The sequence below is a fragment of the Tyto alba genome, unplaced genomic scaffold, assembly GCF_018691265.1.
Source record: "Tyto alba isolate M040663 unplaced genomic scaffold, T.alba_DEE_v4.0 Super-Scaffold_21, whole genome shotgun sequence".
Taxonomy (NCBI): Eukaryota; Metazoa; Chordata; class Aves; order Strigiformes; family Tytonidae; genus Tyto; species Tyto alba.
In genome coordinates this window covers 21,625,831-21,646,807 of record NW_024881295.1, presented here as the reverse complement: position 1 = coordinate 21,646,807, position 20,977 = coordinate 21,625,831, and the positions used below count along the sequence as shown (strand labels likewise).

At 44.5% G+C, this 20,977-nt stretch overlaps 1 protein-coding gene across 2 annotated transcripts in view; it reads right to left on the bottom strand.

Moving 5' to 3' along the window:
• The window catches only part of TRIM24 (tripartite motif containing 24), a 77,647-nt gene extending 67,693 nt beyond the window's left edge, over positions 1–9,954 (bottom strand). For both annotated transcript variants that reach the window (XR_006165538.1, XM_032996179.2), the window contains exon 1: positions 9,556–9,954. Coding sequence is in view for 1 of the 2 variants with exons in the window: in XM_032996179.2 (XP_032852070.2) it covers positions 9,556–9,931 (376 nt within the window). In the remaining variant the exon portion in view is untranslated. The remainder of the gene's footprint in view (positions 1–9,555) is intronic.
• Positions 9,955–20,977: the final 11,023 nt, after the last annotated feature.

The window sequence follows — 20,977 nt, the reverse complement described above, 5'->3', positions numbered from 1 at the left end:
GTTTTGTTACTTGCAAGCGGCTGAAACATTCCTCAGCTCGGAGGGCCTCCAATCTCCCCCTCCTCCTTTATCTCTTTCTCAGGCTGGTTTTCTCCCCCCTCAGTCCCTGTTTCAAGGAGTCTCTCTCAAAGTCTTTAAGACTCCCTGGGAGGGGAGGTAATTCACACTCCTGTATTACTTTAGCAAGTAGTTCACTCATTTTAAAGCACAGTCCAGGTTGGAAAAAAAAAAAAAAAAAATTGCATGTTTCAATTCACACTTTTGCTGTTCAGGCCAATCTTGCATACTACTCATTTCTAGTAACAGGCCTGATGGTGCTTGGCTGTTTTATTAAAGCGCTATACCTTGCATTTAGAATTAGAACTTTGCTCCCACTTTAAAATGCCTTATTCTCCAGCCCCAGCAGAGAGCTGCAGCTATCTCTTTCTTCCCACCTACTCCTTCCCTGCACAGCTGCCAGTGTTCCCTTTCCCTAACCAGCACCAGTATTACAAGCATCCTGACACAGCAATCCCAGCGGCAGCCTAAGCCTAACATGAACTTCTGTCAGGCTGGCTTATAGCATTAGCTCAACAAACTTCAACTCCACACAGGCTTAACCATGTTGTGACTAGCATATGCCTAGAAATGAATGAAGCAGGCTAAGCGAACTTTTAAGTCTATTACACGCTTTCTGAACTCAAGCAGACATCCCAGAAAATACATGGGGTTTCTTCCATGTCAACATTTACATAAAAATAGTCCTGTTGCTTTTTTACTATGTACAGTACAGACAGATATGTCAGCTCACTGGGAATATATACAGTCACTTTTCAAATTAGGTAATCATTTTAGTTCAAAGGGTATTTCAGCTACAGTCTTGTTTTATTCAAATTGTACTACATTCACTTGAGGGACTACAGCAGAAAGGGGAACTCACCACTTTAAAAAGTTGCCTGTGGCAACTTACTTATTAATCAGAAGCAGGAATGGTTCTACAGTCAGAAAGCAAATGGCTCAGTTCTCTTGTCTATATACTCCCACTTATGGAGGGTTTAGCACTAGAGTTGCAGACTTCTCTTTTGAATCGAGGATGTGCCCGTGACCCAAATCCACTTTAGAAACAAGGGCCCTCAAAACCCTTAAGTGCAGTTCAAACAGCTGAGCCTTGCTTACTGACTTCCTTTTTTCCATAGCCCACTGACAAACTTCAAAAATAACTAGAAAGCTTGTTTAACATCAGTCCTCTATCATAAGTTATTAATATATGCAAGGTAATAAATAATTTTCTCCCACATAAAAGCTTCAAATAAGCATTTACTTGAAGCACTGGAGAGACAGCATCAAGTAATTAGGAACATTCTTTTGCTCAGCCTTCGGTTTCATGACTGACTTTACAAGACTGCTTCTTGTTAAGAATGGTGTCATTTTCTTAGTTACTTCACACAACTGTTTCATGCTTTATTTGATGCTAAACATTTATGGTTTTATACATTCTCTCTGGCCACTAGAAAAAAAAAAAAGTAGGTATTTAGTCAGTTCAACTGTGACACTGACATCCTCAGAGCACGTCTGAGCTACAAGTTCACAGTTTAAGCTGTAAATGACTCCACAGCTACCTAATTGCTGAGGTCAATTTTAACAACATCACTGGAATTTTTCTATGAAAACAATTCATCTGTGATCATTAAATTAGCCAAAGAAAAAAAAAATGCATTATTGTTCTGGGTTGAGTGAGTGGTGGAGCTTTTTGGTGGCAGGGGAGGGGGCTATCGGGGCGGCCCCCTGTGAGAAGCTTCTCGAAGCTCCCCCAGCTCCACGTCAGCTCCACTTCTGTTTGGGAAATTGAACCCATCAGCTGCGCCTCTGCGATAACGTATTTAAGAAGGGACGTGGTGAGGAGCAGTGGGACTGGTGAGGAAGAGTTGCTGCAGCTGCATGAACACCAAGGTCAGTGGAGGAACAGAGGAAGAAAGGAGGGGGGAGGTGTGCCGGAGCAGAGACCCCCCTGTATCCTGTGGGGAGATGGCAGGGCGGCCCCCCCTGCCACCCATGGAGATCTACGGTGGAGCAGACATTGATTTATGTCCTGTTGCTCCTGCTCTGATAATCAAGGTGCTGTGCCCGAAGAAGGCCGGGGTCTTGTGGGAAAAGGCAGCCCCGCTGCTGTAATTCAGTGCTGGGAGGACTGCAGCATGCGGGGGAGTCCCACGCCGGAGCAGCTCGGGAAGGGCTGCAGCCGTGGGAGGGAATCCAGTCGGAGGAAGTTAGTGACCCATGATGGAGCAGTGTGGGGAACGCTGCGGCCCGTGGGAGGGACTCAAGTCGGAGAAAGTGTGTGGAGGACTGTCTCCTGTGAGAGGGGGACCACGATGGAGCAGGGGGAACAAGTGCCAGACACTCCCCTCACCGAAGATGAAGGAAGTGGCAGCGCTGCCTGCACCCCCCATTCCCTGCCCCTGCGCCACTGGGGGAGGAGGTAGAGATATCGGGAGCAGAGCTGAGCCCGGGAAGAAGGGAGGGGTGGGGGGAAGGTGTTCTCAAGATGTGGCAATGCTTCTCTCTGTCCTACTCTGTTATGTGTTGTTAGTGTCTGTAATAAATGTATGGGTTTTTTTTTCTTCCCCGAACGAGTCTGCCTTTTGCTCGTGATCATAAAAGGGGGATTTTTCCCCATCCCAGTCCTATCTCGGACCCCAAGCCTGGCTCTCTGTCCCTTCTCATTGCCAGAGGGGATGGGAGAGATACCCCCAATGCTGCTGCATTGGGGTTGGCTGCCAATCAGGCCCAAACCACGACAATTATTAAACAGTTACAGCAGATAACAGTTAAATAAGAGATAGTAAGCCTGGTAGATTTTGCTACTGTTCACAGTTCAGCTGTATCATCCACATAGGTCCACAATGCAATCTACAGGGCCACATCCACCTCAAGAACCCTGCCTGATCAGTATATTATTGTTAGAAAATCAATAAAAACTTCTGTATTAAAGTACGTCATCTTACTGTAAAAATCTTTTAAAAGTCTAAATTTCCAATTTCAGAAATAGCACATTTTTCATAAGCAGTCAGTTATTCATACTGAAATACAGTCACATTAAAACTCACTTTAAATTCTTTTGGTTTTCCCCTGTCTTGTTTTTAGATTAGATATAATGGGCAAAATACCAGCTTAACAAGTTTACTGTTACTGGGAAATTCCACTAAATATGGAAATTCCACCTACAGCATCTTAACACACACTTGCACAGTCCTGGCATAAAGCTTTTCCTGTACAAAAGACCAGCTTGTTTAACAACACTACAATCAGAAACAAGAATTTCAACAAAATTCCTTTCTTAAATTTAATAAACTGGGTAAAGCTGAGTAAACAAGGCCACTTTGCAGTACTCATGCAGGTCAGCAGGAGAATCTAAAAGCCTGCTGTGTGGCCTACTAGCTCTTCGGTACCTCTCTCCTATGAGCAACCTAGCCCCCAAAGAGCACCCTCCTTCCTTCAATTGCCTCCTAATGAGCACATGCACCATTAGTCTCCCTTGCTCTTCAGACAAGTCATTTTCTTAAGAGGTATCTATCATACGCATTAAAACAACCCAACATACTTTCAACTGGATAAACATCTGAGAATTTTTAATACATTACTATATATTTCCTCTTCTGTTACCTTTATGATCTAGGATTCCTTTCCATTATTCAAAGCACTAATTGTTTACTAGAGACATTGTAAGCCGATTGTGTATCGGAACAGAGCTAGGCTGGCCTCTGAGGATTTAAATTTTTGCTTAAATAAAAAAGTTTCACCCAACAGTTCAGCTATTTTGATAATTTCTACAGCCTAACTTCTAAAAGGCTTCTAATTCAAATAAACCTGGCAACATCACCGCAGCTATTGATGTTTCAGCTTTCCAATCCCCCACTTTCTATTGGTGAAAGGAGCAAGAATGTAAATGCATCTAACCTAGCCTCGAATACTATTCTGTAGACATACATATGATAATAAGCATATATTGTATGTTTATATTAATCATATATTGGAACATGAATAAGGCATCTTTCAGCATCACGTAGTTGTCCACCTTAATAAAGGCTGCATAGGTATGTCTACAGATTTCTGTAGAATTTCTGGAAGAAGGCTGGAATTTTTGGCAAATATATCCTCTACTTCAAATTACACTTGTACAATTAGTATCAAATCCACTCATATGTATCTTGAGACCATACCTTTTTCTTAAAGAAAGGCATTAGAAAAATAAGAACCTTCTCTAGATAGTTTACTGATTAATATTTGAAGTTTTTACTAGTCTCATGATTTTTTTTTAGCCAAGAGGTTTGGCTATCACAGGCTATCAAAACAATAATACTATATATATACTATTATAGTTATATAGTACTGTAACAACACTAGATGCTTTTCACACAGGCAATCTCTGGGGCTCCAGCAGTTTTCAATTCAAAGTATGAACAAATAAAAAACAGTATGAAAACTAGGCATATCTTTCCTAGACATATTCCTTTAGCATACATTATTTCCAAATATCAGCACTCCCAAATCTCCTTTGGATTGTTACAGATTAAACAATTCAGTTCTTGATGATACCACAGACTTGTGAAAGGATACACAGATGCAGCCATATATGTGCAAGTGTGAGCGTACACCCACACAAATAAAATATGGACTCTTTCTAATGGCAAAGAAAGAGAGAATTCACTTTAAGCAAATGGCAATATGAAAGATGAAACGGAAATAATCATTTGTAGCAGGCAGATTAAAAAGAAATAATAATCTGAAATTGTCTTAGACTACTAAAACCTGAAAAAAACTACCAAACTGACCTTCACCATAAAGCTAAACTGAAGCTATTATTGCCTTCAAACCAACTAATAGGGATCCTAACCACTATCAAACTGAAAGAGGGAAAGACTATGTTACATACCGAGAAATAAGAAAAAATAAGTTAGTTTCAAAAGTGGTATTTTCAAGGTCAAACGAAGCAATGACATCAGAAAGTCCCGATATCAGATGAGAGTCCGAGAGAGTTTAAAGCTATCTGGGTAAGGACTGACTGGGGGACATAATGAAACAGCAGATGCCATCCGCATGCATGAGGGGATATCAAGGGTTAGGTCTTCATTCCATGCCTTATAGACCTGCAAATTCTATTGGTAAACAAATATTTCTGGGCATTAATAAGCTGGAATATGAAACATGAACATCACTGAAATCCTTGTTTAGTAACTCCAGAGTATTTATTCCTTAATTAACAGCAAGTATTGAACATATTTGAGTTGTTAGTCTGGACACTCCCCAAGAATTTATATCCTGGGAGTGTCCAAACATTACACACTTTCAACAGCTTCATATAGACTGGTATGCTAGTAGGTCTACAGACAAAACATAGAAGAAAATAAATTTTCCTCTACTATTTCTGGCATTGACACTAGCAAGACTTAATCACAATACCTGCATAAAACTTTGCTACGCATTTCCCATTCAGCAGCTCTTCCCCACGCCACTGCCCAATCTATTTTATGTACAGATTGATGACGAAGAACAAACAAGGCTGTTTGCAACTTAAATAGTTCTGAATCTCAATCCGTATCTGCAATTTTCATGTACCTTCTTCACATTTACAAATTCCACAAGAGCACTATGATGTCCAGATACTCCCCACGTTACAAACGCTGTCCTTTAATTAAGTATAGACTACTACTCAACTAGGCATTGAAGCGCCAGCCAGCACAAAATTTGGGCAAATGGCAGATTTCTAATAACAGCCTTCTCGCATGCACCAGTTAAAACTCGCACAATCAAACCGTAAAGAATGGTCATTTGAGAAACAGAAAGAAAACACACATCAAGTTAGCCAAGACATTTAGCAGCAGAGTCTGTAGGCACTTGCTCACAGGCCACTAGAACATTTACAGATCCACTCTTGCAGCATTCCCTGCAGTTCGTAATGTTCTGTGCCTGGCAACCCATTTTTTGGCAATGCAACAACAAAAACATCACCTACATCAAATAAACTGCCACTGGACATGCAGAGAACAAGCAGCAAGTTCTCCAGTGCTAAGACCACTGAGGTCTGACACACAGCTGATACCGCAACACCCGAAAGTTCAGGAACAGTACAGAGATCAGAAGCTCCAGGTTTTACTTTCTATAGAAACTATTTTCTTTCAAAACTGAATGCATGGGGCAGTATGGAGTATATCCATGCCAACTGGCCCTGCCACCAGCCTACCTTCACAGGAGGAATACTGATTAACATCCACTCCTGGAAACTTCTTCGTGTGTCTCAACACGTGCCTTTGTCACCACCTATGCCAAACCTTGTATTCAAGTGAGCAGCACTAGAATTCTTAATTCACCCTAGATTAAGTTGGAAAAACATTTTCACAGCACTCCTGTATCAGTTGCTAGTATCTTTACTGAAAGAGAGCCAACGTTCTTCCAAGTGAACTTGTCTACATGTTATAAATTGGAGGTATGCATTATTCTAGGAAAGAGAAAGACTGTTTCTGCTTGGGAACAGTTTATGGAAGACAAAAAGCATATTCAGATCATACTCCAGACAAACTCAGTTCCTCTTCAGCTACCTGTTCCCCCAATAATTTGGATCTTAGCACAACAGTCCATCCCAAGGCTGGCTGAGTGAAGCACTTCTCACATCCTCTCCTTTGTTGAGGAGAGATTCCCTTCTACCAATCTTTCCTCAGGCTTCCGCGCCACCTCTCACTGCTCAGCGCAGGTGTGTACGCACTCTGCTTATCTTTCAGGAGCTTTTTATAGTTTGCAATGCTATTGTGTTCCTTACCTAGGATGTTCCTTCCAGCACAAATTGCTTCCTTGCTGTTTACTTCTTCAGTTTAGTCACACTAATCTCATAGTTTACATCATGAGAGGTGTATTTACTATCCAATTTTCTAAGCTTATACTCTTCAGTTTATTTCTTTAGGTCACTCCTCAAACACTTCACACAACATATTACCACAAGAGGCGATAGATTTGCAGTTTGTCCTTCCCTCTTCTGAGAATTTAATAACTCTTCCAAACATAACATTTTTCCTTACTATAATCAGCCTTAGACAATGACACTTTTTCTTTTACAATCCTAACTTAAGTTTACAACTTTCTTACACCAGTTGGAAAACAAAATGCAGTCAACGCACATTCATCAAGTTTGGCCTTAGCTAGCTAGCATACAGCCACTGGTTTTTTAGCTGGGCCAAAACCATGACAAGAAAAGATGTAAAGAACGTGACCAGGAAAGCAAGAGATCTAAACAAGTTTTTTCTTCCTACTGGACAATGAATGGTAGTGTGGAAGCATGAAATTAACTTGAAAGAAAAGTCAACAGGATAAAAATAACGTCACCAAAAAACAGCACATCTGTAAATGTATAGAACAAGGAAGGATATCATTCATTCATACAGAACCAACTCATAGTCAAAAGGAGGGAACAGAGCTACAGGTTTACTGTTGGTATGATTTACGATTTCATTTATCATTTGCCCTCTCAAGCAGATGCTTGCATAGCACTAACGTTTTCATTCTTATGATGCATCTCATTTCTTACTCTGCTATAGACCCCTATTTCTGCTATATTTCAATAGAACATCTGGGAATTGAGCTACGCTGTAGCTCATGACCTCAAAACTCTTAAAATTATCAAAACTCTTAAAATTATGGTTATATTGTCTCTCAGCCTATGTTGCAACCCCTGATCTAGCCGTGTCATTGCTCTCTTTCACATTTCCAAGTGTCTCATCTTGAAATAGCTCATCATACACCAAAGCCTGGGCTTTTTCTGTTCCTCCCATGCAGAACTTCACCATTCTACTCATAGACATATGAGCAATAACATCTACTGGATCAACCATGCTTAAATATACTGGCTTTGGGTCTCACAGATTGTCCCATTCTGGAGATTCTGACTAGTCAGTCTGACTACTATATAAATTACATGCTAAAATTAAAGACTGAATGACTATACTAACAGACATTCATGTAGGTGAAGAGGCTCAGCATACCCTGTTAATAACATACTCAGGACTTTTCCAGACATCCTGAAGCACGGCTGTCTCTCCAATCGTCCCAAATATTCCTTTCTCTCAAAAGGGTGTTGCTTTACAATTGCTGCAAACACTCTGCATATTCAAGTTGTAACCTTTCTGGTCAGAACTGCTGGCAGGATGGCAAAGGTTTCCTAAATGCACTTAAAGGACAATGGCCAATACTTGCTTAAGAATGGCCAACCTGGAATGGCTGAAGATGGCAAATTACCACTCCTTTCTTCATGTAAAACTTCTCAACTTGAGCCCTCACTACACATCCCAGTAAGCACAACCTCCACTAATACCTATAGAGAAGCTCAATTTCCATCACACTTGTCTTTTCCATTCAGGTTGCTCCAGGATCTTCACCCTTTTCCACTAGACGATGCTTGTTTGCACCTTTTTCTAAGATGAAGTTGCCTTTAGCAAAATTAAGTAACCCACTAGACCTAAGAGGGCTAGGGGAAAAAAAAAAAAAAAAAAGGCATTAGGAAAGTACTTTCAGGTTGTAGGAGCTTGTTGCACATCTTCTACAGCAAGATGTACTTTTCAAACACATTTGACAAACTCCCACGTCGGTACCTGAGCTTACCAAAACTTCCTGACGGCATTCCCCCTTCAGCGTGACAATTAAACAACTAAGTTTTAAATTAACGCGCTACCAGATCCGTCCCGGCTGCCTATCACATGGATAAATGGGATGGTTCGCTCGCCCCGGCGCTCGGTGTGTCCCCCCCTCCCGCCCTCCGGCTCAGCCCCAACCTGCCAGCCCAGAAACAGGACTCAAAAAAAAAAAAAAAAAAAAAAATTAAAAAAAAAAAAAATCTTGTTTTCTCGCTACGTTTTTCTGCCTTCCTATCACCCCCGTGCTCAGGTTTTCCCCCGGCAAGAGGTAAAAGCAAGCCCTGCCAGGCGCAGAGCCCGCCCGGCGCCCACCGAGGGACGCTGCCCAGGCTGGCCGGGTGTCCGTCCGTCCGTCCGTCCGTCCGTCCCCCCCACCCCCGAGGCGGGCCCGGGGGGGCGGGTGTGGGCGGAGGGGGACCGGCTCTCGCCGCTCCTCTCTATCCACACAGAGAGGTCCTGCTAAAGTAACATTACTGCCTTCCCTTCCGAGGTGGGAAATTTAAAAAAAAAAATTAAAAAATCATTAAAAAAAAAAAAAAACAAAAACAAAAACCACAACAATAACAAAGCCACGCTCGCCCCGCCAGCCTCGGCGCTGGCGAGCAGAGCGCGCAGCCCGCCCCGACGGGTCCGCGCTCCCCGGTACCCCCGCGGCCGGGCACCTGCACCGCCCACGCCACCCAGCGCTTCCCAAGTTCCCGTCGCGACAGCTTCCTGCGCCCCCCCCCCCCCCCCCCCCGCGTCTGTCGCGACACACAGGCCTCCGGGGGGCGCGGTGTGGAAAGGGCTACACACACACACACACACACACACACACACACACACACACACACACACACACACACACACACACCCCCAACGGCGGGGGGAAGGGGTGGGCGGCTTCTGGGCCACTTACCGGGCGTGCAGTGGAGGGATGAGGCCGGCGAAGAGACGGGCGAGGAGGGGGGCGCTGGCGTCTGCGGCTCCTTCGGGGTGCCGGCGGCCGGGGAGGGGATGGCGGGGGGCAGCATGAGGTAGCGGTCGGGCTGCGGCAGGCAGCGGAGGCAGACCGAGTGGAGGCAGGGCAGCAGCTTGGGCCGGCGGCTCTGGATGGGCTGCCCGCACACGCCGCAAGTGTCCAACAGGTTGAGCGGGGCCGCCTCCCCGCCGCGCTCCGCCGGGCCCTGACGGCTCTCGGCCTCGTTCTCCCCGCTCAGCGACGCCGCCGGGCGATCCGCCGGGCAGGGCCCCCCCGCCGCCGCCGCCGCCGCCAGCGCTGCCGCCTCTTCCATTGTCCTGCGCCGGCCGCCGCCGCCGGAGGGAGGGAGGGAGGGAGGGAGGCGGGGCGGCCCCGCTGCCCCCGCCGCTTCCCGCCCGCCGCCGCCGCCCCGCGGCCCGCGGTGCCGGTGCGTGCCTGCCCCGCGCGGAGACTGCCCCGCCGCGCGGCACCACCAACGGCCGCCCGCGCCCCGCCCCTTCGCCCCGCCCCGCCGCTTCGAGGCCACGCCCCCCACCAACACCGCCTACGTGAGGCGCGCGCTTCTCCCGCCGCCACCACCCCCCCCCCCCCCCAAACCCCACCCCCTTTCAGAGCCCGACGGTCGGAGGAAGCTCCGCCCCCCCCCGCGCGCGCGCGCGCGTGGGCCCGCCCCCCCCCCCCCCCCCGCCCCGCCCTGCCCCGTCCCCAGGCCCTTCCAGCCGCGGCGGCCCACGAGCGGTCGTGGCGCCGCCGCCCGTGGCGCCGGTCCCGCGCCCCACGGGCCCACGCACGCTGCGCTAAAGGCTCCCTCCCAGCCCTGCACCGCCCCACGGTGCTCTCTGCCCCGGCTCACAGGGCCGCCCTCCGGCCTGGGTAGAAGGCCCGGCTCACGGGCAGCGCCGTGGGGGCAGCCTGGCGCTGGCGGGGCGTGGGGCCTTTGCCCCCGTGGAGAGGCCGTTGAAGAAGTTGGCTGCCTCCCCCCCCGCTGCACGCGTGGGTGGCTGTAAATTTTGGCCGTTTGGCGGGAGGCAGGCGCGCAGCCGCGCGCGGGCGCGTTACCTGACTGAAGCTGAGTGGCGATCGGTAAAATTTTTTCAAAAGTATGATGGAGAAGCACACTTCTGGTTTGGACACAACGTCTTACTGAATCGAACGCTTTAACGTGGGTACGAGTGCAGACACGAAGCCCTGCTTATACATTGGCCACTGGTCGGTTGTAAACTGATCCAAGCTCCTCGGAATATTCCAGATGTCTGCGCTTAAAATCCCAGAGCAGCCAGCGTGCTTCCCTCTTCCTTGCAATCCCTTCAACATCCTAACGTTGGACCCGTAATAAATAGGTTCATAAAGAAGCTGTACATGACAAAAGATGAATTTTTTCAGCGCGTAGAACAACTGCACACAGGAGCGTTGTCATGATTCAGCATGTCTCACATCCATAATCTACCATGATAACAGGAGAACAATACTACAGGTTGTTTCAGGGGAAAGAAAAAAGCAGCAGATTTGGCTTTACAATGAGGAACTGTTAAGAGGCAAAGGTCATTCCCTGCTTAAGAATATCGAGAGAACAGACAAGCCGTACTTTCTCAAACACTTAACCTGCCAACACATAGTGAAAAAATGTCACCAGAAGCAGTTTCCTCAAGCGCACCTCCCTGTCCAGCCGCCTCTTCACCTTTGCTGGGACTAACCAAGTGGTAGCGTAGAGACCCATCGTCCTCTTTCTCTGGTCCCACGCACACCGGCTTGGCTATCCAACACCCTCTGATGATGTTCTAACAATTTCTTGTGATGGGAGCTAACAGGCTGTGAGTGGGTAAGTGTTAATGATTAAACAGGTTCGGGAATTAAAGCCAGGGATGATGGTACAGGTTCCGTGAGGTGAAAAAGTATCAAAAATGCCATTAGAATGGGTCTGATGGGAAACAGGCGATAACTGAGATATGTTTGATTAGTTTTAACAGCAAACATGATCAGAAAGTCAATGAATAATATATTTGTGAGGGATGATAACGAGTCATAAGATCATCAAACTAGATGGTTTTTGTAATGAGTATAAGCTGTTTCTCCAATAGATGTCAACACAGGAAAATAGAGATAGTATCAAACAGTACAAAGATCACTCTGCGAAGGATCAGAGCAGACACTTCGTTGGAAATGATGATCCCTCTAAGCCAGTATCCCAGAGATTAGTAAAATGATACGATTATGTTTTCCGCAAAGTTTGTTTGCTTGGGATGTTTGCAGAGCTCACACAAACTGCGCTGTAAAATCTGTAGTCGCGTGGCATCTGATTGAAAATACATGTTTGAATTTGCACGATTTGAATTTGAATGTAGAGCCCCGCTGTCCTTCCTGTTAGTGGTGGCATCGTGTTAGCAGTACTCAGGACAGAAGCAAAGAGCTTTAGCGAGGAACAGAAATAACCATCCCAAGATAACCAGCCGTGCAGTGTAGGAAGAGGAGAGTAAATGAAAAAGCTTTTAAGTGGAACCGCATTGCTCGGACAAAATGTGGAAACAATTACTGAAAGTTGGTGCGTCCCATGACACTCACCTGGGTGCACTGCTTTTGGGCCACAGCCACGCTGCCCCTGGCCAACAGGGACCCCAGGCAGAGCTGGCCTGGGGCTGCTTCTAGAAGGTGATGTAGGCAAACCCACCGCGGGGCAATATGTGCTCTGCTGCCTTCAGTCTGAAAACAGCCGCCGGTTTTGTCTAGTTTGTGTCGGAAGCAGGCTATGACCTGTGGGGTTCTCCAGTGTTTCACCGGGATGAGACAGACCAATGGAGAAAAAATGAAGATGGTGACGAGCTGACAGAGTCACCTTAGAAAGCATGGAATTTATGTTGACTAGCTGCAGGAAACAACCAGAAGATGAGATTACTTTATCTCTCCTTGCCTCTTCTGCACTCACAGAAGAGTTTAAGAGCTTGCTAGGCTGCTTGTTACTTCTGTTCACAATATGTGAGTTTTATTAAATCCTCTGCTTCTTCTGGACATCCCAATTAAAGCAATTTCCAGAAGCAGTATTGTTCCTCCAGCGTTTTGCCTTTTGCTTGGATATGCACTCTGTGACCACAGTCTAGACCTTTGACGTCTGTAATCTAGATTCCTGCAACACACTCCACAAAAAGTTACCAGTCAGAAACTTCAGCTGCAGGAGGAAATGGCTGCTGACAACCCAGAAGAGCTTCACAATGGAAGGCTTGTAACTAGGAGCTCCTTGCACTGAGAATTTACTTGCTGGCTGTGTTTTCTTCCTTTTGTCTCTGGTTCAACTCGTCTCCTCCCTGCATTTCTAGATTTTCTAGTAGTCAGTCACTTGGTTTTACAAAACGCAACCCTTCCCGGATTACCCCTAAACATCGGCATGTACACTTCCTCCTCCTCAGACACCCATGTGACACTAAACAGTCTCCTTCCAAAGATTTTCACCGACCAAAATAAAGCCATGGGGCTTGCAGTATGATCCAGACAGCTCAGTTTTATCTTTTATGTGGCAACAGCGAAGGAAGTGGCAGAGGAGGCGCAGTGCTCTGTCTGTATCATTAAAAAATGCTTTCGCCACTGTGGTCATCCAAGAGGTGGATAGAGCAGCATTTTGGCCAGACTCTAGTACCAGCAACATGAAGCAGTCACTGGGAGGATCTGCCCCAGAATATACAGAATATTCTAGTCTGGCTTCTCTTGACAAATGGATGTCTTAATATATGATTGGTTTTGCTACTGAGTGAAATCCATAAAATATAAAAGATGTTCACTGGGGGCAAGATGAGTGCATTAGAAATTCACAGTTAGGGAGATGCAATATATTAACCTTTCCAGCAACAGTGAAGAGGAAGAACTTTACACACCAGAACAGCTGGGATAAGCAGTGAATGAACACACTGCCTCCCTAACTATGATGGCTGAACTGGGAATGAATCTAGAATATGGTTTAGGCCTGTAGGCTGCCCCTTTGAACTCTGCAACCAAGAACCCCTAAAGCTATAGTAAACTACCTACTTGTCCTCTCAGCCAGGAGAGAGCGAGCAACCCGGTTTGGGTAATTTTGTTGGGATTTGCAACTTTCTGGTTGTTTTCTGTAGTTCACTCACCCGGCATACACACACGTACAAAAAATCTTTTCTCCCGATGGTTTCTTAGAAACCTTCTTTGTGTCCTATTATACATGCTGTTTACCCAAGTCAAGTATTTCTTAAGCATCTGGCAAATAACCACTGGCACTCTTCTTTCACAATCGAGAAGGGATTCACTTGACCGGCTTGGTCTCAGCTGGAAGCTCACCACAGATGAGGCTGGGTCCAACACCCTGCAGTGGGCCAGCCACCCTGTAATGTTTCCAGTGCTCCACCCAACATGCCTCCACTGTAAACTATGGGATAACACCGCCACTGCACAGCTTCCCATAAGTTTCATGTTCAGAGAAGTCACTGTGCCTTTGTAAATTAAGCCTGGGGTCATCCCGTTAGGTTCCCCTTCGTGAAAGAGGAGCTTGCCTAAGGGGAGAGACAAGGTGCCAGTTCTGAACACCCAGTATTAGATAAAAACTGCTGAAAATGACCATGGGATTCACAAACCTTTTTTCTTCCAAAATGTATTCTTTGGGTTCAACCTTCGCTTCCACAGCAAATTCTACAAACTCATGGAATCAGCATGGCTAAACAGGAGCACATCCCGGCTAATGCCCCCTAACAATGCTCTATCCAGTTGTTTCGTTAAACAGAGGTCCCGTCTCTAATCCCTGATGGACCTTTGGAGACCTGCATCTCTCCTAGGGATGAGCACGGTGCTCGGACCACCCGTGCAGAGATGCTGTGGGTCAAAACTGAACCTCTTCCCCCTTCCAAGTCCTCGTGCTCCCTGTCCGGGCAGCCTCAGTGGAAGTGGGGCATCCCAGGGTTGCAAGAACAGACCTGCCCAGTAATAATTTAAGAGTGCAGTTGCAAGTCGACCCCTGATGAGTTAAACTCAGACGTTCATCCAAATAATCAGGCCAACAGACTGTATACCTAAATTATCACGGGGCAGCTCCAAATCTGTCACATCCAGTTTCTTTTCTGACATGCAAAAGGCCAGAAATATCTTTCTGCAGCAGCACACGTAACCCTGTTGGGTATTAGACTCATTTCAAGGAACGTGGGAATTATGCAGTGGGGACCACGGCTTCTGTTGATAAATCTCAGTAATCTCAGAAATTACAAGGTAGGGGGGTATAGCTGTAGTGCCTGCGGATTTGAAATTCAGTAATAATTGAGTGCTTAGCTCCCTACCTGCCTAAGCACTTCCCTTGCCCCGGTCTCTTTAGCTGATGAGGGTTGCCTGCTTGGGTCCTTGTCAGCATTAGCGGTGCCGCTAGAAGAAATGAAGCATTGCAAAGGCCTGTTAGTGCACGTTTCTGGAAAGGTCCAGGGAGAATTTGGACCTACAGGACAGTGTTTCTCAAGTCACCTCTGGCCCCGTTGGGAGACTGCAACCCACCTGGATGAGATTCTGCCCTGACTTCGTTCCTGAAAAGGGACTTCCCAAACTTCTTCTTCAGGGCAGGTGGGGGAAGAAAAAAATGTTTCTGTAACAGTCACTTTCAGCATCAGTAGCGATTGCAGTAGGTGGATGCACACGGAAAGGAAGCCCCGCATGACGTCTTCTTTCACTTCCCTAGTGTGAGTCTTTAGCTGTAAGGAGAATCAAAATCTCACGTAACAAAAGATTCCCAGGTTTCAGAATGTGCTTCCATTCAGATTAGGAAGAAGTTTCCCCAATTTTAAAATACTTTGTAAAGAAATGCTTTTGAGACATAGCCTGGATTTGATTAAAAACTATGTTTTCAATAAAAATATTCTGTTTGGATATTGGTCTTTCATTTATTACTATGTTAAATAAATGTTATACTGCAACATAAAGTATTTGGAATCTTTTTTTTTTTTTTTTCCCAAAACATCTGAAAGACATTTACCAAATTACCAGAACTTTTACTCCAACTTCACATTTTTCTGAAGCATTTTTATTAAAAAAACAAAACCTAAAAAAAAAAAAAAAAATCCCCCAAACCTCTGCAGACTGCAAAGGAAAATGGTCATTATCTCCTTACTGATATTCCTACTGTCACCTCACTTGCTGACCCCACCTAGTTTTCAGTAACGCCTGCCCAGGCTGTGCCATTTTTTGCCCGTGGATCTTTGGCTGTCTACCCACAATAGGGTACGTTCTGTTCTCTTCTTATTCTTATTGAGTGTCAGAGGTTTGTTTTCTCTCTTGTTGACAACAGATCACATTAAATTACTAAGAACCACCCAGGACCAAAAATACGTTCATTTTCACTTCTGTTCAGAAAAGTAACCGTAAAATGGACTTGTGCAATCACATATTTATTTTCCCAATGATTTTGAGGTCAAATATGCTCAGTTTAAACACAAAGGGTGTTTTTTAAAGTATTACTCTATCTGTTAAGCTACTGCAACTTGTAATCTAAAGGTCATGATATCCCTTCACAATCAACGCTACTCTTAATGAACCCTTATTTTTGACCAGAAAGTCCCTTTCTTTCAACTTAGGCTTTCAGGGGCATCAATATGAATCACATTAATGAATCAGCTGGGAAGAATAGAATCTCTCACTTCATTTTAAATATTGTGTATATTCAGAAATGCCCTACTTTGCACACAGGCATTACAGCTGTATGAGGGATTTGCATCAGTGTGACTAAATTGATTTTGCTGCATCATTGCACATTTGCTTAATATAAACAAGGCCTTTACTGTTGGCTATGCTGAACTAACAAGAAAAAAAAATAGCAACAAAAGCTTTCTCTAGGGTTGTTTGGAGATAGGATTCTGACTACACATACAGGGAAAATAAGAAGCGTTGGTTTGCTTTTACATGTTGCTACTTTTACAAAGTTGGTTTTCAGTGAAGCAAAGCTTATTAGAAAATTCAGAATCCAGCAGTTTAAGCAAAAGGAGCATGCTACAAATTTCCTAACCTTATCTTGGTTACTGAAAATTTTATTTGCAGTAGCAATTAACTAATAAATAAAATGTTCACCTCTTAAAAAGCCTGTGAGCCATTTTGAGTTTCCCTCTCATTGTGTCCCAAGTCTCATCCACCCAACTAAACCGAACCCACAGCGGCCAACAAGCATCAGGACCAGCTGGAGCCAAACCAGCTCCTCTGTTTGATTATGAAACTTCTCCGAACAGCCCTGAATAGAGGGTGGGACAATGAAATAGAGGATAAACAAGTCACAATCCCTGCCAAAAGCCGCAGTGGAGAGACACAAGACTGCGTTACCTGGAATAACAGCTTGCGAGCCCTCCAGCCATCTGTGTCTGGACAGACGTCAGGACTGTTGCAGACAAGGTTCAAGAGTCCCGGCTGCCCTCTCGGCTCTGAAAGTCTTCTTTGTGGTGGAGACATGGCACTCGGACTTGCCTAAGCCCCAAGACTTAAGGGATGAGGTATTCCAAGCCTCTCTCCAATTTGTTTCATTCTGTTTTCACTATTTATGGTAATAATTCTTAGGGGATTGTGTGATAATTAAATTAAAGGGAATAGATTATATATAGGAATTTTAGACAGACAATATCTAAACCAGACAAATTTTAATTAGCGCTAGACATTTATGGATCTAGGCAAATACTAAACAGCTAAGCATTTCCTTCTCAAAGTCTTTGTCTTTGGTTAACATCTGGGGGAGAAGGGTGGGAGATAGGCAAAATTTGTTTTGCCTTTGCTGTTCCACGTGCATTTGCCAGCTGTAGAGAAATTCCTTCCCGGGGATACGGTTTGACATCCAGCTCTTTGGCAGCAGTGCCAGTGACAAAGTGGTGCCACCTTAGCTCCTCAAATTTTCAGTCATGGCCTACAAGAACTTAGCATTGTAAAATGACAGATGAGACCTTTATTGCGTTCCATTTTTTTGGGGTGTTGACTGCTGGAAAGAAAATATTTAAAAGCAAATGGCTATGCCAGTGGTAACTCCACTGGAGAGCGTTGGTGGTACCATGGTACCTATGTTCCAGCCTCCCAGGCATACTCTCCTCTTGCGTCAAAATAAATGGGTGATTCTTAATTACATTTGCGATCAGAAACGGTTTTTCACAAGCCAAAGAAGAGTACCTGAGGTGACAGAAGTGTTCCTCTGAAGTGTTACAAGCCGAGATGCACACCTGGGGTTATTGTTTCCACCCCGTCTCTCTCTCACGAAATACCCCAACAGGGTGGCCGTTTCGGGAGGCACCCTCGGGTGTCCCGGCCGGCCCCTTCAGTACCAAAGGGCTAGAGAAGGATTAGCTGTAAGATCAGGGGCTTGCGGTTCACGCGGACCGACGAATGACTGTTCATTTAGGGTGTTACGTGTCTTTGGGGCAAGACATTATTCTCTCTGTCCCTCGGACAGATTTGAGAGGAAAGTTTACATGCTAAAATTTTTCCTTTCTGCTCCTTTACACCGGTGTGGTGAACAGTAGGACTTGAGGTTTGCATAATCCAAAATACTGTGTGCTGGCAAACAGTCAAAACTGAAGAGGTTAAAACTGATACCAGCTTTTGTTTCTGTTGACTTGCTGTGTTTAAAATTTGTGATATTAGTCGAGAAGTCAAAATGAGACTTGCATTGGTGTGAACCTTCAGTACTGGTAAGGAGAGAACAAGAGCCCTATATCAGGATTCAGTTATATATTTCCCATGAAACCGTGCAAGCGCTGTTACACCTCTTAGAAATGTTCCTACCAAACGCTGTCATATTCTGCCTGTCTTAGATTAGTACCTTAGTACATATTTTTATTTATATTTGGAGCAGTGTCAGCACTGTGCAGCCGTATAACACTGTGACAAAACTTGCTCCTTCACTCACATGTGTATTTCTGTCCTAAACCAAACACAAGTAAAGCAAGCAGAGCCTGGCCCTAAATTGGAGAGCTTTGTAAGCAGAAGCTATGTATTACAGAAATCTGACCTCCAGATCAGTGGAGCTGCATATTTATGATTTTCCAATGCCTGAATAGATTTTAAAATAAACCAGTCTGTAAATATAAGGGAAAATCTAACTGCAGCATTATGAAGTTGTGCAATGCAGCACTCCAGATTTGTTTTCTTCACAACTCCGTAGAACTGTGGGCAATATGTAACTAACTAAATGCCTAATTTATTTCTCTTACTTCTTTTCAAACAAGCCATACTCCAAAGGAACAGCTTAATGATCTACAGGATTGTGAATTTTAATGTATTTTTTGAAGGTATCATTTGACTATTCAGCTAGGATCAAGGGTGGTGGTTCATCCATTAGAGACATACTCTGGAATTAAATACAACTGGTTTGACCTTTTATATATATATATATATCTCACATACTTCCCTGGGCAAATTAGTGAGTCTATGGCTCTGTTTGCATTTGCACAAAAATAGCATTTTCCTGTCCCACGGGCTTGTTGTGAGGGACCTCAAAGACTGAGATGTCTCACATATTGTTGTAATTGGAAGTCATGTAAAATGTGCAGCAGGCAGATATTCTAAATGTTAAAATGAAGTTGGAACTCAGAAGTAATTTCTAATTTGTCATTATTGTCATCCAGCAAGAGATTGAAATAAGGAGAATACTGCAAATTTATTCTTGATCTCAAGTAATAACCGGGTGCATTTTTGGCTTGGGAGACAACTCACAGTTAATGGCATAATTTTCATTTCAGATGTCGACCAAAACAAAGTTATTCCAAGTTATTACTTTTACAGAGATTATGCTGTCTTAAAAAGAACATAACAAGGATAGTCAAAATTCAGATTATCAGCAAATATGGCTCAGCATAACTCCACTGCAGTAGCTAGACCTAGACCAAGTTGGACTTCCTGGCAGTCTGTCCCACTGTCCCTAGAGAAAGAACTGGTTTATGGTTTAAGGTAGTGGGCTGTTTTGCCCAGATTCTAATGGTTAACACAAAATGGGGGGAGAAAAAAAAAAAAAAAAAAAAAAAAGCCTTATCTGACCATCCTTAACTATATTCCACTGGATTCACAATGTTTAGGTGAAAAGAGGTATCCCCTGGCTAGCCTTCCATAGCCTGAACATGGAAATAGATACAGTTTTCCTATTGTGGTTCACTCCAGCACATTCTTAAACAGCTGATTTCTTGGTTTTGCTTGTTAATAAATATATGTAAATATAAAAAATAAAGACACAATGGAATCTGCACACAAGAGTATTATAGCAAGAGGGAAAAATAAATCATGTCGATTAGGTTTCCCAAATACCAGGTCAAAACAAGCTTAAAAAAAAAAAAAGGTTTACTTCATAGTATTCATTCAAGAATTTTGCTTAATACAATGAGAGTTGGCTGCCATCCCCTTATATAAAAATATTACCTAAACCAAGGAAAAAGAGTGTTGGTAGACATAGCAGTTTATACACCATCTATTGTTTTGATACTCCCTGAGCATCCCGCAGAAATTCAGTACATTTCTATAAAGCCATCACAATTTCTTTTTCCATTCAGCCGCATTAGTGCTAACTGGCCTGTTAGGGCAGGAGTTGATTATGCGGCTTAGGAGGTGAATTGGTTTGTATCCAGACATAAAATAAGTTGTCTTGCAGAATGATATAAGGGGATTTAACTTTGCTGAGTCAAATTTCAGTAAAATAAATAGACCCAGAGGGTCAAATGTATTAAAGGTACTGTGTCACTGCAACAAAACCATATTGCTAAACATGTTTCGGGACAGGGTTTGAGGTTTCAAATGCATAAATCTCAGCTTGTCTATTCCCGTGGCAGCAAGAACCACACCAAACCTTTTAAACCCTTTATTGAAGACAGAAAAAAATAAGTGCAAAAAAAGAATAAAAATACTTCGAATGCGGAAAAATGAGCCTTTCATTTTAAAAAACTCCCCTTTCCGCTCGCTGTTAAGGATCTATATGAAGAAAACACTGTTGTTTAACAGACTTGAAGAAATAGTAAGACAATTTATTGTTTTTATTCTAGAAGAGAGAGTTACTCAGTTCACTGAGACGGGCTGGAGCTGCCGCTGGAGCTGCTGTCAGAGCCCAGTCCTTCCCTGGAGCGGCAGGCAACACGAACAAGGGACAAAGGCAGCACAAGAGCTGCAGGGGAAGGGAACTCGGCCCCTCGCTCTGGTGTTGGCTCGGAACAGCAAGTTCATTGCTAGAAAAAACTCCAGCACAGCGCATTGTCTGTTGGTCGCAGGGAAACACGGAAATTGCAGAGCCGACACGGCTCTTTGGAAGCCGTCTGTTAACAGCGTCGCGGCAGCTCTCCAAAGGCCATGGCTCCAACAGCTCAAGCAGATTCTGCTTAAACGGAAAACAAAGAGGAAAGAACAAGGGAGGGGAAGAAAAACGCAA